Genomic DNA, 15,464 nt, shown 5'->3' with positions numbered 1-15,464 from the left:
GTTCAAAATGTACCAATGCCTCCTGATCAGTTTTTCAAAATGGTGACCCAGAGGAGAATATTGAACAAAACACTTGATGTGTTTTTCAGTTCTGTCTGTTCTCTCTTTGGGTTTTAAACATTCCAGTTGAGTACAACTGTTGAATTGATCTGCAGCAGGTTGAATCCATTGTACTGGATAGCCACGCTGTTTAAAACGACACTCTAGGTCTTTAGAATGTACCTGGAAAGAGTCATCTTGACTACAAATCCTGCGGATTCTTTTGAATTGGCCCATGGGGATACCTTTTTTTAAGGGTGTGGGATGATAACTGTCACCATGTAGTAGGGCATTACGATCAGTGGGCTTTCTGTACAAATTCATATTTAAAGTGTTGTTTTCTTTGATGACCAGGATGTCAAGGAAATTCATACTATTCTGATCAGAGGATATGGTAAATTTCAAAAACTGACTACTGTAGTTATTAGGAAAACATGAAAGGCTGTCAGCTCAGTAGGGGACCCAGTCCAAATCAGAAAAACATCATCAATGTAGCGCTTCCATAACTGTATGTGTGGCAGGAACGGATTGCAATTCGGATTCAAAATGAGATTGGCTTCAAGTAGCCCAACATAGAGGTTGGCATAATTTGGGGCCATTTTACTTCCCATAGCTGTGCCACATTTTTGTAAATAAAACTCGTTCTCAAACAAGAAAAGTTTTTTTGTGAGTACTACTTCAGTGAGCTCTTTGATACATGTAGTACTCGGTATGCACTCTGTCCTCTGGTTAAGAAAAAAATCAATAGACTCTCTACATCGAGTGTGACTAATAGTGAGTCGTTTGTCACAGTTTCTATAGTTTGTAGAACCTGAATGAAATCGCTTGAGTCTCTCCCAAGAAAATGTCCATATGCTAACATTAAATAGTTAGATCTAAAAGGTTTTGATTTGCACATGTGTCATGTTATGTTAAACAAACCTTGCAGTAGTGCAGTCTGGGACGGTCCCCTCAGGCCACAGCTGTGTCGGCCAAGATATCAGATCCGGTGTACAGCCACGCCACAGCTGAAAATTTCAAGCAAAAATACTGTATTTTATATACAAATATATATATATATGTCACTATATAAATATAGTGACAATAGCAGATCTACAAGCTCACAAGTTATCTACAAGTTGACAAGTGAGCTTGTCGATCGGCTATTTAAAATAAGGCAACAAGTTTACAGTGAGCTTGTAGATCTATTCTTTTCCAAACATTAAACTCACAGTGAGCTTGTAGATATGGAGAGAAGGAGAGAAGGGGAGAGGAGGGGAGGGGAGGAGAGGAGAGAAGAGGAGAGGACATTATATCCTAATACACTGGTTCTCAACCTTTTCAGGCTGCGACCCCCAAAATAATCATATTTGAACCGGGGATCCCCCAAAATAATCATATTTGAACCGGGGATCCCCCAAAATAATCATATTTGAAGCCCCCCCCCCCCCCCCCCCCCCCCACAAGCACTTTAGGGGTTGTGGCATTACGTTTAGTTTGACTTGGTTCCACAGATAAATATTGTGAGGCGTTGTGAGCTTGTAGATCTGCTATTTTCTTAGACGATTTTAGATAAGAGCCTATCTAATGAATCATGCAGTGGCTATATTTTCAACACAAATGCGCGCTGCTTCGATGCGAGAGTGTGTTGCGTCACGTTTAGATGGATCTTACTGTAGCAGACACGTTCCAGCCAGGACTGTGGATAGCAGCCACAGAGCATGGATCACAGACTATATATTATAACCATGATCACAGAAACACGACGGAGCCAGCTAGCCGCTAAACATTAGCGTAAGTCGGTGTTGCCAGATCGAGCTTAAGAAAGAAGCAGCAAGTCTATACAAAGAAGCCCAAAATAAGCAAATATAGGGGGCAGGTCAGTCAAACTTTATGCCATGGGCCCCCAAGATTTACAAGCTACTTTACAGAAAAAAGGAAGCCCAAAGTCGCTTATAATTACAGATTTGGCAACACTGGACTCTGGACTGCGCTGAGAGCAGCCTACCCTCGCATCACCAGTCTTTCCCATAGAGGTATAATATGGTCTTTCCACCTCGGAGGAAAGCCTGGTCTGCGTTCCAGAAGACAACATATGATCCGGTCTAGACCACGCCTACTGAAAAAATAATAATAATAATAATCCTCTTTCCGGATTCTGCCCATCCGGTTTTGCGGTGCCGCTTTGTTTTGGTTCCCCAATCCCTATTTAAATGGAATAGAATTTCCCCGTGGGATAATACCGACGCTAAATAGTCTCCGGATAGTGCACGCACATTTACATTTAAAAAATAAGCTAAACAATGCCGCATCAAGGATTTTATTAGCACGGACCTATTTTGGGGTGAGACGTCTTTCCGGTTCTGCCCATCCGGCCACTTTTTCTTTTTTTTACTTCCGCTCCCGACCGGATCATATACCCGAAAATGGAATGCTGCCCAGGCTAAGAGCAGCCACAACACACACACACACACACACACACACACACACACACACACACACACACACACACACGTAACAGTAGTCTGAAACAAACGCAACTTGGCGATTGAACTTAATTCATTTAAGGCCCGTACATGTACATAAACGTTCAAATTTCAAATATAAAGTTCTTAACTCATGGCCACGGATGTGATAATTCTGTTCGAGCCCTCAGAAGTAACCGTATATTCAGTATTGTTCAATAAAAAGCATTTTAATCCGATCGGTGGCCATTTTCTCAGCATGTCCGCCATGCTTTCAACTGCATTACCCATCGGTTGGTAGGTGTACTGCACTCTGATAGAGTGTCCTAACTATGAGCAAATGGCCACCGATCGGATTAAGATGCGTTTTTGTTGAACAATACGGAAGATACGGCTACTTCTGAGGGCCCGTACATAACTATAACATCCGTGGCCATGGGGTAAAAACAGTGTTTGGAATCTGAACGTTCATGTAGATGTACGGGTCCAAAAAAGGCGGGAATTACTCCAAAAAAGGCGGGGAAATATATATATATAAAGTAATATTACTCACCTCAGACAAAAGACGACGAAATGAAAGTAGATCAGTGATATAATATGAAGCGAAATCAAGTAGAACAGTTTAGTAATCTCTCATCGGACGCCGGACGGAGCGACATAGCATCCGCTGAAAAACGTGAGAAGTGAGACGAGGCAGGTTGGAGGGAGGGATTTAAGGGGAGGGACAAAGTCACCAAGGGCTGTGATTGGTCTGACAAGCAGACATACGTACATGCCCGGCCATGCCCTCTCGAGCAAACTCAGCCCCCCCCCCCCCCCCCGCCCGCTCACGCACACACACACGCACACACACACACACACGCGCACGCACCCAAACAACTCTATGACGTACACACACAAACACGCACGCAGGTAAACCATTTCCGTAAAAATAGATACATTTGTTTTCAATGCAAACGTTATTTCACTAATTTAAAAGTTAAAGAGAAGAAGTTAGCGAAATATATAACAGCAATAATAATAATAATTAAAAAAAAAAAGACTGCTGCACACACTTACAAGGTTTCACATTTGCATTTTTAATAGCTGAAGAATAAAATAGAGTTAAAGTATAGCAAAACCACGGACCCCCCATAACTGACTGTGAAATGAGCCAGATACCCATTTGATCATATTTTAATTACATTTCTTGGACTCAATCAAACAATTTCAAACGTCTATCAATTCTGTAATTTGATGTATTAATGTAAAACATTTAACCACAATGCAAGCACATAGCTAATTGAAAGAAATACAATACATTCTCACTAGGAAAGTAATCAGAACAAGATGTAATGCAGGAACTTTGGTAAAATATTGTTAAACTGTTCTAGACGATCCTGTCTAGAACGGAAACGGGAACAGTCTGTGTATACCAACGTATGTGTGCGTGTAAAGGGACGGATGCAGTAGACGGGGTCCGTAAATTAAGAACTAGGCTTTCCAAGGGTACTGCAGAAAGCTGTTGACCAATTACAATCATCAGCTTGTTACTATGGGAACTAAAGCGGTAAAGCTTGCGTCAAACTTACAGTATTTAGATATATAAATGAGATATAACTGTGTGTCTTCATGTTATATTCACATTAATATTCATTGTGTAGCGATACCATTTGGGGCCTGATTGCTGGTTTTGTAAAGACATCCTGCTGAACAAGGGGATCATGAGGCCCCTGCGGAACATGGGAGTGTTGCTAACAGCAACCTGCACAACGTACTAATAATACTAATAAAATAATAACGACCTGACGATCTAAACATCATTATACATTTACAGAAAGAGGACTGAAGACATAAAATACATTCTCACTAGGAAAGTAATCAGAACAGGATATAATGCAGGAACTTTTGTAAAATATAGTTTTATTTTTCGCAGCAAAAAAAAGTAGTCACGTGACTTGTCTGATAAAGAGAATCAATCAGACAATAACCCCCACACACACACACACACACACACACACACACACACACACACACACACACACACACACACACACACACACACACACACACACAGGATACATGTCCTATAAATTATTATTTACCACTTGTTTCTGCGACTTATTCTCCAGTGGCAGAACCAGGATTCCTCCCACGTTAAGCAGGTTCTTCATGTAGTCCTCGTACTCCTGCTTCACCCCGGCACCCACATACACCCTGTCATACTGATGGTCCTTTATGCCATTTGGTTTTCTAGATACAATCTCCCAGATGACAATGCATTTCATCAATTTGGTTTTGTAGATATATTCTCCCATGGGGGATACTACAGTAACAGAATTTATTTAGAAAGCATTTTTTGAGGTAGGCTACACTATATAGTGGAAAATGGTACAACGATTCGGCCACACATGGCATCATCAGGTTAAGTAAAAACACTTTTAAGAGCAATGCTGTGTGGACTTTTGTTCTTTTGAACTGTTACCCTGTGTCCAGCACCAGCAACAAACAGGACGTGCGCAACCCACTTCTGAACACGCTATATAGTGGCCCCTCAACATCCGATTCAAAGTTGTTGCTTTAAAAATAAATTATATTTGTCTATTTGGCAAAATGCTAAATATATTTATTAATTTACATCTGCATGCCTGGTGGACGTCTTCAAGACACAAACGAACATTATAAATATACAAAAACATGGCCAAATGAGACTTTGTTTTGGGATCATATGCTCTACCGTTCAAGAGTCATAGGTCAAAAGGTGAAGCGGTCTACAAAAAAGTGTGAGCCTGAGAAAGTGCTTATAGTTGTGCAAATCTGCTCCTGAGTTAACTTGAAGCTAAAATAGTATAACATAATATCTGGTTTATTATCAAATGTATGCTTAGCATAAAACCATCCGGGGTTACATAGGTTATCTCCCTGGACAGTGCACAGCAAAATGATCATTTTGCACTGATGGACACTCAGAGTTAAATTTTCACTCAGGATTTGATTTTGTAACGGGGCAGAATGGATATCCATTCACAGCAAAAAGATTATTGATCATTTAATGTAATTGTGTCTAGTACTCTCAATTCCCCTAATGTCTACTTTTGGTTATAAACTATGAAATAACCTGATACCTGTGGTCGCTGTTCTTAATGAACGAGTCCAGTTTCTGATGTGCATATTTAACCACGTCAGCATGCAGCTCAACCCCATGGTTCACTCCAAATGGACCTATAATAAGAAATAGAATAAAAATGACTTTATTAATACAAGCCTTCCCAAACGTTTCCATGCCAATGACTCAAAAAGACATAGCCTCTGGAAGCTGCTCCTGCAAAATGGCTTTAAAACACGGATAATCAAAAATAGCTAAAACAGTGAAAAGGTCAGATCTACAAGCTCTCATGTCACGTTGTCACGCGTTGAGCATCGCATCACATTGCTTCGTGAGCTGTCAGTTCTGCTATTTTATAGAGCTATTTTATCGGGATAAAAGTGATTAAATTGGCACAATAATCGTATGAATTGAATTTGAATTTAAATGTTAGGAGGATCCTTCACATTTAGGCTCTTCTAACTTTGCAAGTGTGGCGGACCACTCACCTAGTATGTGGCCCACCATGGTGCTGAGGTAGCCAGTCCCACTGCCCAGGTTGAGGAAGGAGAGTCCAGGACGGAGGTCCAAGGCCTCCATCACCTCACCATAGAGGAGATGACAGGTGGATGTTACCATGACGCCAGGCCTGGTTATCGTAGGCACTTCTCCTGAACTCCTCCGGGTAGTAGTGAGCCCTGTCCACGGCCCTGAACGCCTGTTCCACCAACTCTGAGCGGATGCGCCGATCCCCCTTCAGGTTGACAATCAACCTATGGCCTACAGTACATTTGCCAGTCGGACAGGGAATAAAGTTCAAGTACCGAATAAAGTAAGAACACAATTCATTTACAAGCTTGTTTTGAAAGCAACTGTTCAAAATGCAGCAATAAAGCCTAACCGGCTTTCTGTTGTAGCCTATGTCTCTTTGCTTATTTTCCTGCGTAATGGGTTTTTAGGCCTGTTAAAATAACATACACAATATTCCCTAGGCCTAGGCTACAGCAGGTTAATAACAAAAAAAAGTGATACATTAGGCCTAAAGGTTGAATCAACCGTCTGCAGTGGTGGAAAAAGTACTCACATTCTTTACTTAAGTAAAAGTACCAATACTGCAATATAAAAATACTCTGTTACAAGTAAAAGTCCAGAATTAAAAATGTACTTGAGTAAAAGTACAAAAGTATTGGCATCAAAATGTACTTAAGGTACCAAAAGTAAAACTACTAAATATTTGAAAATAGCCGATCTCTCAGAGTTACACACCCATAAGGGTCCATTTGGTTCCTGTCCATCATTTAGCTGGGGACCCCCTGGAACCCCCTCAAGTACCCCTGGGGGTCTCCGGACCCCACTTTGAGAACCAATGCTCTAAATCACATTTCTAGTAGTCCTGGGTTACACATAGCAATGATTACTACCACAAATTAACAATATAGAGCTTTAACTTGAAACAAAAGATGGGGAAAAGAATACGTAACCAAAACATGTCTGTTTGCAGTGGTCGCAAAGGTATCCACGCTTGTTTTTCAGTGTCACTTTCTTCAAAGAGGCTGGAATTCAAAATGTACTTGAGTAAAAGTAGAAAAGTATTGGTATCAAAATGTACTTAAAGTACAAAAGTAGAAAGCACTCATTATGCAGTATGTATGTCCCGTTTCACAAGTTTTCAAATGTATGAAATCCGTTTGAAAATAGGAGATCTACAAGCTCACAGTGCGTCACATCGCGACGCACTGTGAGCTTGTAGATCTCCTATTTTCATATGGCCGAAATGTATATAGGGTTGAAGTGGTTAATGTATGATTTGTAATAATAATCAAAATCTACAAAGTAACTAGTAACTAAAGTTTTCAAATAATTGAGTAAAAGTACAATATTTTGCCCCCGAGATGTAGTGGAGTAGAAGTAAAAGTTCTGAACATTGGACATACTCAAGTACAGTACTTGAGTAAATGTACTTAGTTACTTTACACCACTGGGCCAGTATTTTTAATATGATAGAATATGATGAACTGAAAATGGAATAATGAAATGTAAAACATAGTATGCATACATTGTATGACCAGTGAATTAAAGAAAGAGAAGCAACCAATCACAGCTTGTTGAGTTGAATATATTTTAGTTAATTTGATTCAACATATTTATAATAGAAAAACACATTTCCATGAATTGTCTGTCGCTTTCAGAAAACATAACAGGGTGACACGGCAAAAAAAATCTCAGCGTTAATTTAGCTCAGAGTTAAATTTGAACGCTGAGGATTTCACTGTGCGGGATAGAACAGAATAGAATAAAAACGGTACAAAATGGACAATAACATTTTTCTTTTTTAAGGCCATGGGTTTGATTGAATTCTTTTTCACAAAACAACTACACAAATTAAACACAACTTGAACTCACTCACACACTCTCACACACACACACACACACACACACACACACACACACACACACACACACACACACACACACACACACACACAGACCTAATTAACAGCATGGTTGAACAGCATGGTGAATACATTCAGGTGAGCTGACACAACAGTCCAACTAGTGGTAATGTTTGTAGTAACTTACCCATTAAGACCGGTCACGATTTTTCAAAAATAGCAGATCTACAAGCTCGTAGCGCGGCAACTTGTGCAAATCTTTGAATATATGTATATTTTTAAAGCGAACATTTGTAATTCAAATCTTTGCTTCTGGGGGATTCTACAAAATATCTTCTAAATCCTAACAGTTTTTTTTAAACCTGCTATAATATCAGTGGTTCTCAAACTTCTTTCATGTTAAGGACCACCCAAAATGATATGTATTTGGCCGCCAGAATATGTTGTTCCAGGGACCCCCCAGAAGCGATTGGAGTAAAAAATGTTCGCTTTAAAAAATAATATATATACATATTCAAAGATTTGCACGAATTGTCACAATTTAAAAAAAAATAGCACATCTACAAGCTCGTAGAGCAGCACTTGGTGCCGTGCTATGAGCTTGTAGATCTGCTATTTTTGAATAGCCAAATAAATCAAAGAATGACACAGATGCGTTCCCGGTCTTAAAGGGTTATGAAATGTCTAGACGTGGTTCTCAAAATGTTTCATGTCAAGGACTGATTCTTTTTTTTGTACACACATGAAGTCCATTTGTTTTGGTTTGTTGGACAAACTGCAACAACAATCTGGTCTGAGAAAAGTAGCTAGAACTTGGAAATATATCGTAGAAATCGTCTGGGATTTGGGATATCGTATTGTTGTGATATGAAATTTCCTTTTTGTTTTTATGTATTAAACCTTAACATTGCCAGAAATCTTCAAAAATAGCAAAAAATATCTATTTATAATAAATAATAAATTTGAATAATTATTTGAAAAATGACCATCACCGTCAAAATATCGATATCAAGGTATTTGATCAAAAATATTGATTGATTTTGTCCACATTGTACAGCCCTACTGATAACCCAAAAATAATTACATTTATATTAACACATGGCCAATCATATGCTTTTTTTTTGTTTTTACAATAATATAAATATTACAAGTCCATCCGTTCAATGACATTTTGACTGCTGGCGTAACATTGTGTATCATCATGACGCTACAATCTCTTAAACACAAAATATACATTTTAAAATAATATATTTTGGACCCAGGGAATATTTTTTTTCCACAGTCCTTCTCAACTATAGTTGCCTCAACGCACTTATTATAAGGACACTTTGGGGACATTAAGGGCACTTTGGGGACATTTTTAGGACAAGGGGACATAGGGACACTGGGGAAATTAAGGGCACTTTGGGGGACATTTTACGACAAGGGGACATTGGGACACTTTGGGGACATTCTAGGATCTTTAATTAAGGAGCACGTGTCAACATAGAATGCATTTAGAGTCGGCAGCGCCAGTCTTCCATGCATTTCTATGGTAAAGCGCAGAGCATCGCGCTGCCATTGTTTGGGGTGCAGCCTCCTGGACGCTTCGAGCTGGAAAGAAGCTGCTCTTCTGATCCTCCTGATTGTGTCTGACGACCCGGTAATCTACAGCCTGATGTTGAATCATTACCACAGCCATGAGACGTCCATGTTCACATCGTTTCAGATAAGATATTTGTGCTAATAATGAACATGAGCGCTGTGGACACGATGTCCACGCTGTGGACACGATGTCCACAGACTCCACACTATGGACACCGTGTCCACGCTATGGACACGGTGTCCACACTATGGACACGGTGTCCACGCTATGGACACGGTGTCCGGGAACGCATCTCTGTCATTTTAGATTTCTTTGGCTATTCAAAAATAGCAGATGTACAAGCTCATAGCGCGGCACTCTGTGCCGCGCTATGAGCTTGTAGATCTGCAATTTTTTTTAAAGAATATTGAAAATGTGTGCAAATATAAATATATATATATATATTATTTTATATATTATATATCTTTTTTTAAAGCAAACAATTGCAACTGTCAAATGTCTCAACGATTGTCATAATTTTTCCAGAAATGTTTGAATATTGTTTCTATAAACTCCATAAACATTTTCACCCAAACCTTCTTGGCCGCCGATGCCCATCAATACCCCCCCCCCCCCCAGAAGCAAAGATTTGCGTTAAAAAAAGATTTGCACAAAATGTTCAAGATCTTTCAAAAAATAGCAGATCTACAAGTTCGTAGCGCGCGCTATGAGCTTGTAGATCTGCTATTTTTTGAACAGCCAAAGTATAAAAAAAAAAAACGCAGTCACACTGTTGATTCAAGGCTGACGGATCCACAAACGATCCGACGATATAATCCAAACGTCTTTTCTTTGCATTTCAGATGTTTTCTAGAAAACTCTTTGCTCTGTTAAACCGGGCGACGAAAGGAAAACGGTCTGGACCGTTCAGAGAAAAAAACAAACAGAGAATACTGTTACTAGTTGGTTTTGATCCTCCTCCTCATGTGCCTTGCTGGTGGGCTTTGGACTAAAGCATTAATACAATCACAGGATAAAACGACTGTCTGAAACAAAGCATCACAAGCTGGCTACCTTGTGAACATCAAAGCAAAGACAAAAACATACAAACAATGATTTAATTACCGTCGGGGGGGAAACCTTGTATGTCCAAAACCCAATTATTTGAAAAACACATTGAGTGCCAAAAAACACGAGATTCTTCGTGTTTGCAAATACACCCGTTGAGTGAAACATAAACGAGATTTTTATTTTTTTCAATTTCCTTTTTTTCCCCTTCTCTCTCCACAAGGGGCGCTCTAACACAACTTAGGAATGATCCGAGGACCCTTTAACCCATTAAGACCTGGAACTGTGTCATTTTTAGATTTGAGCTAAAAAGCTTTATTTTACACTTTGGGCTATTCAAAAATAGCAGATATACAAGCTTGTAGATCTGCTATTTTTGAAAAATCATGAAAATGTGTCATTTTTAACTCAAATCTTTGTTCTGGGGGTCCCTGTAACAACATATTTTGATGGGGGTCCGCGGCCAAATACATGTAATTTTGGGGGTCCTTGACATGAAAAAGATTGAGCACCACTGATACAGAAACATACGTTTTTTTCAGAAAACTGTTGGGATTTAGGAGAATCGCGTAGAATCGGCTTCAGGTCTTAATGGGTTAAAATGGGATGGACAGATGTGACGTCATCCCAAAAAACGTCACTTCCACCCCCCCCCCCCCCCCAATGATAGGATTTGGTAAAAAAAAAAAAGGTCCATATCTCCATACTTTTTTTACAGTGGTGAGAAAACAAGCCATTTTCGACGGGCGATCACTCAGCAATGGCGGATCGCGGTAGAAATATTTTCGTTCCAGTCGTTAGGCGGGACCCTCGGCCATCGCCCAGACACCCTTTGTTCACACCCGGGCTCTCGTGGAGGCGTCTACAGCTCTTAAAACGATCGGGGGTTAACGGTAAGAAGCGCTGGCACTGGGATGTACCCTGTTTTTAAAAGACCCTCTGGCACTCGATGTTAAAGGAGGAGTTCACCCAAAAAATGACTTATTTTCTATCAATTGCACACCCTACGAAGCCTTGAATCCATGGATTATTTTTTGTTTTTGTGGCATTCCTAAGCCACTAATTTGATTCCCGTCTCCTACCGGCTAATGTATCCGGTAGGAGACACAAAGTAGATTATTTGTGTCTCCTACCGGAAATACACACGGTCATGAAATTATTGTCTTAGGAATGCCACAAAAACAAAAATTAATCCATGAAATCAAGGCTTCATGGGGTGTGTAATTGATAGAAAATAAGTCCTTTTTTGGGTGAACTCCTCCTTTAAGACCTGGAACGCATCTGTGTCACTTTAGATTTCTTTGGGCTATTCAAAAATAGCAGATCTACAAGCTCATAGCGCGGCACCGAGTGCCGCGCTATGAGCTTGTAGATCTGCTATTTTTGAAAAATCTTGGAAAAAAAATGTTGGGATTTTTTTCAAAACACTTTTAGGATTTAGAAAACTAATAATGGCCTCAGGTCTTAATGGGTTAAAATAATGAAACTAGCCGATGATCTGCAAGCTTGTAGATCGGCTAGTTTTCCCCTGCTTTTGTGTGAACCGACACTTTTGTATGAGGAAGTACGAAGTACGGCATGAATCTATGAACCAATCATTAAAAAGTCGAGATATGGAGATACAAGGTTTCTGCCCGACAACAACGATATGCAGTAACGTTTTGACCCAAGTCTGCCGACACACACACACACACACACACACACACGTACACACACACACACACACACACATCTCCCCACCATTGTCAGTACGAAGAGAAAGCTAATTTGTGAGAAATGGAACAGCGTTGGGTTGATGGTTCTGATCTGACTTCCTGTGAGAAGGAGGAAGGAAGAAGAAGAAGAAGAAGGCTCATGGGTTCAGCGGGCTGACCACTGGGGTTGCGGGTGCAAATACACAACAACAAAATAGAAAGGTCACAGCTAGGGTCAAAGGTCCCTTCCACAGAACTCCCCCCTTTTCTGATGGTCCAGCAAGGAAAAATAACACACACACACACACATACACACAAACAAACACGCACGGACACACACACGTACGCCCGCACACACAGACATACACACACACACACACACACACACACACACACAGACGGACACACACGTACGCCCGCACACTCAAACGTACATACACACACTCACTCACACACAGACAGACACACAAGTCTCTGATGTGTGAACGTCTTAAAGGCACATTTTTGTTTTTGTTTTTCAGTTCACGCTCCATCTCCGGCTCCTCCACAAGGAGGCGCTGTGCTCCTCCACTCGTCCATTTGGAGACAGGAAGAGAGATCATTGTTACATTGGCTAGTTCTTCCAGAATGTACAAAAAAAAAGAAAAATCCAAAAATGTCAAATATTTTTAAAAAAAAGGCGAAATAGCAGATCTGCAAGCTTACAACGTCACTTTGTGACACTTTGTAAGCTTGTAGATCAGATATTTCTGTTATTTTTTACACGTATACTATTATTAAATATGTCAACAATTTCTTTGTATATTTAAGTTTAGTCATAATCTGCCCTGAGCAATTTTGGATTATGAAGCCTATAAGGCCAACAGAAAATGGAATTTGTGTTCAATGCCAAACACACAATTAAATCATTAATCGTGATTATTTGAGTGACAATGAATCAATGAATCAATGTTCTAATCATGTATACTTTACATCATTGGTTCTCAAAGTGGGGTCCGGGGACCCCCAGGGGTCCTTGAGGGGGTTCCAGGGGGTCCCCAGCTAAATGATGGATAGGAACCAAATGGACCCTTATGGGTCTGTAACTCTGAGAGTGTACAAATGCAACCAAATGGATCATTTGGTTCCATTTGTACACTCTCAGAGTTAAGTTAACATTGATTTTACAATATGAATTGGGGTCCCAGAGATAGAAATGCCATTAAATGGGGGTCCGTAGCCTTAATGCATGTTAAACTGGGGGTCCTTGAAATTAAAATGGTTGAGAATCACTGCTAGAGACGTAAAATTCTTCTCTTATGGGGGTCCCTGGCTTATCTTTTCAAATGGGGGTCCGCGGGCTAATAAATGTCCATTTGGGGGTCCTTAACACGAAAAAGTTTGAGAACCACTGCTTTACATATTACTGGAGACCATTCTTTTCTACATTTTGGAGAACATTATTAGCCAATGAGAACACAGAGTTTCTCCCCGCTCTCTCTCTCTCTCTCTCCTGGTTTCTCATGTCCATGTCTTTGGTGTGTGTGGGGGGGCGGCGTCCCTCAGGGCTTGCCGATGTCCGCCGTCACCATGGTGTAGAGAGCCTCTCTGTCCGTCCTCACCACCCGGTAGGACAGAGACCTGATGCCGTCCCTGTTCATGGTCTCTCTGGTGTGAGAGATGCGGTCGAACCTGCAGCGCAGTGGCGGGGAGAAAGTACTCAAGATATATTTACTTAGGTAAAAGTAGCAATACCACACAATGTAGAAAATACTCTGTTAGGAGTAAAAGGCCCGTGTGTCAAAATGTTACTTGAGTAAAAGTACAAAAGTATTGGCATCAAAATATACTTAAAGTATCAAAAGTAAAAGTACAAAAATGTTTGAAAATAGCCAATCTACAAGCTCGCGACGCGTTGTGAGCTTGTAGATCTGCTATTTTCAAATAGCCTTTGTATAAAACGGGGCTGAAGTGGTTAAAGTATGTTTTATAATATAATAATTTATATCTGCAAAGTAACTATAGTATCTAAAGTTTTCAAATAATTGTAGTGGAGTAAAAGTACAATATAGTACTGACAATTTTAAATACTCCAGCAAATAAAAAAAATACCTCAAAATTGCACTTAAGTACAGTACTTGAGTAAATGTACTTTCCACCACTGCATGTCATACCTCTGGGGGTTTGGTTCGTTCTGTTTGTCTCTGTCGTGACGGATCATCCTGCACTTCCCCACCACACCACTAGGCCGCGATATAGACATGCCTCTGGACACCACCCTGCACACACACACGCACGCACACGCACACACACGCACACACACACACACACACACACACACACACACACACACACACACACACACAGGATGGAAACACAATCTTAACGTCCAACTGACACAGTTCAGGTATTTAGCAGACGCTCTTAATCCAGAGTGACTTACAGTAAGCAAGGACACAAGATAAAACATCATAATACACATAATACACATTCAAATGCATAAACATAGTAATCTAATGATAAAGTAATACGTAAGTAAACAAATAATCTAATAATAACTAATACAGTGGTTCTCAAACTTTTTCGTGCCAAGGACCCCCAAATAGACACTTATTAGCCCGCGGACCCCCATTTGAAAAGATAAGCCAGGGACCCCAATATGAGAAGGTTTTTACGGCTCTCTAGCAGTGATTCTCAACCACTTTACCCCATTTAATGGCATTTGTATCTCTGGGACCCCAATTCATATTGTAAAATCAATGTTAATGTAACTCTGAGAGTGTACAAATGGAACCAAATGGACCCGTTAGGGTCCATTTGGTTCCATTTGTACACAAAAATCATGGAAATCTTTACAAATGTCTCCTAAATGCTAACAGTTTTCTGAAACACTTATGTTGCTATAATGTGGTTCTCTAACTTTTTTATGTCTATATTATATATATATTTATATATATAATAGGTAGTTAGAAGCATTAATCATATATGTGTTAAAAAATAAATGTATCAAAGCTGCTTCTTTTATTTCTCAGGAGCTTGCCCAGTGAAATCCTCAGTGTTAATTGAACTCCGAGTGGATTTAACATTCTATCTGGGGAAAGCATCTGTGTCATTTTAAGATTTATTTGGCTATTCAAAAATAGCAGATATAAAGTAGATCTGCTATTGTGGATCTGCTTGTGGATCTGCTATTTTTGAAAAATCATGGAAATCTTTACA

General features: G+C 40.0%; 2 protein-coding genes across 2 annotated transcripts in view; both read right to left on the bottom strand.

Moving 5' to 3' along the window:
- Positions 1-4,687: 4,687 nt before the first annotated feature.
- LOC311034110 (protein-L-isoaspartate O-methyltransferase domain-containing protein 2-like) lies at positions 4,688-6,953 on the bottom strand (the record flags this gene model as incomplete). Its single annotated transcript, XM_084041854.1, is given in 4 exon segments — positions 4,688-5,684; positions 6,057-6,160; positions 6,162-6,327; positions 6,950-6,953. Coding segments are annotated over 4 exon segments (390 nt in total). The 3' UTR covers positions 4,688-5,568.
- A 6,550-nt stretch (positions 6,954-13,503) lies between these two features.
- Positions 13,504-15,464, bottom strand: part of b4galt1l (DP-Gal:betaGlcNAc beta 1,4- galactosyltransferase, polypeptide 1, like) — a 48,671-nt gene continuing 46,710 nt past the window's right edge. Inside the window, exons 5-6 of the mRNA XM_084085681.1 lie at positions 14,420-14,524; positions 13,504-13,937 (exon numbers count right to left, since the gene is read on the bottom strand). Coding sequence (XP_083941807.1) covers positions 13,808-13,937; positions 14,420-14,524 — 235 coding nt within the window. The 3' untranslated portion in view covers positions 13,504-13,807. The remainder of the gene's footprint in view (positions 13,938-14,419; positions 14,525-15,464) is intronic.

Source organism: Gymnoscopelus microlampas, assembly GCF_963454915.1.
Source record: "Gymnoscopelus microlampas genome assembly, chromosome: 18".
NCBI classification, from domain to species: Eukaryota; Metazoa; Chordata; class Actinopteri; order Myctophiformes; family Myctophidae; genus Gymnoscopelus; species Gymnoscopelus microlampas.
The sequence above is the reverse complement of the archived record's forward strand: the minus strand, read 5'-3'. Positions and strand labels throughout refer to the sequence as shown.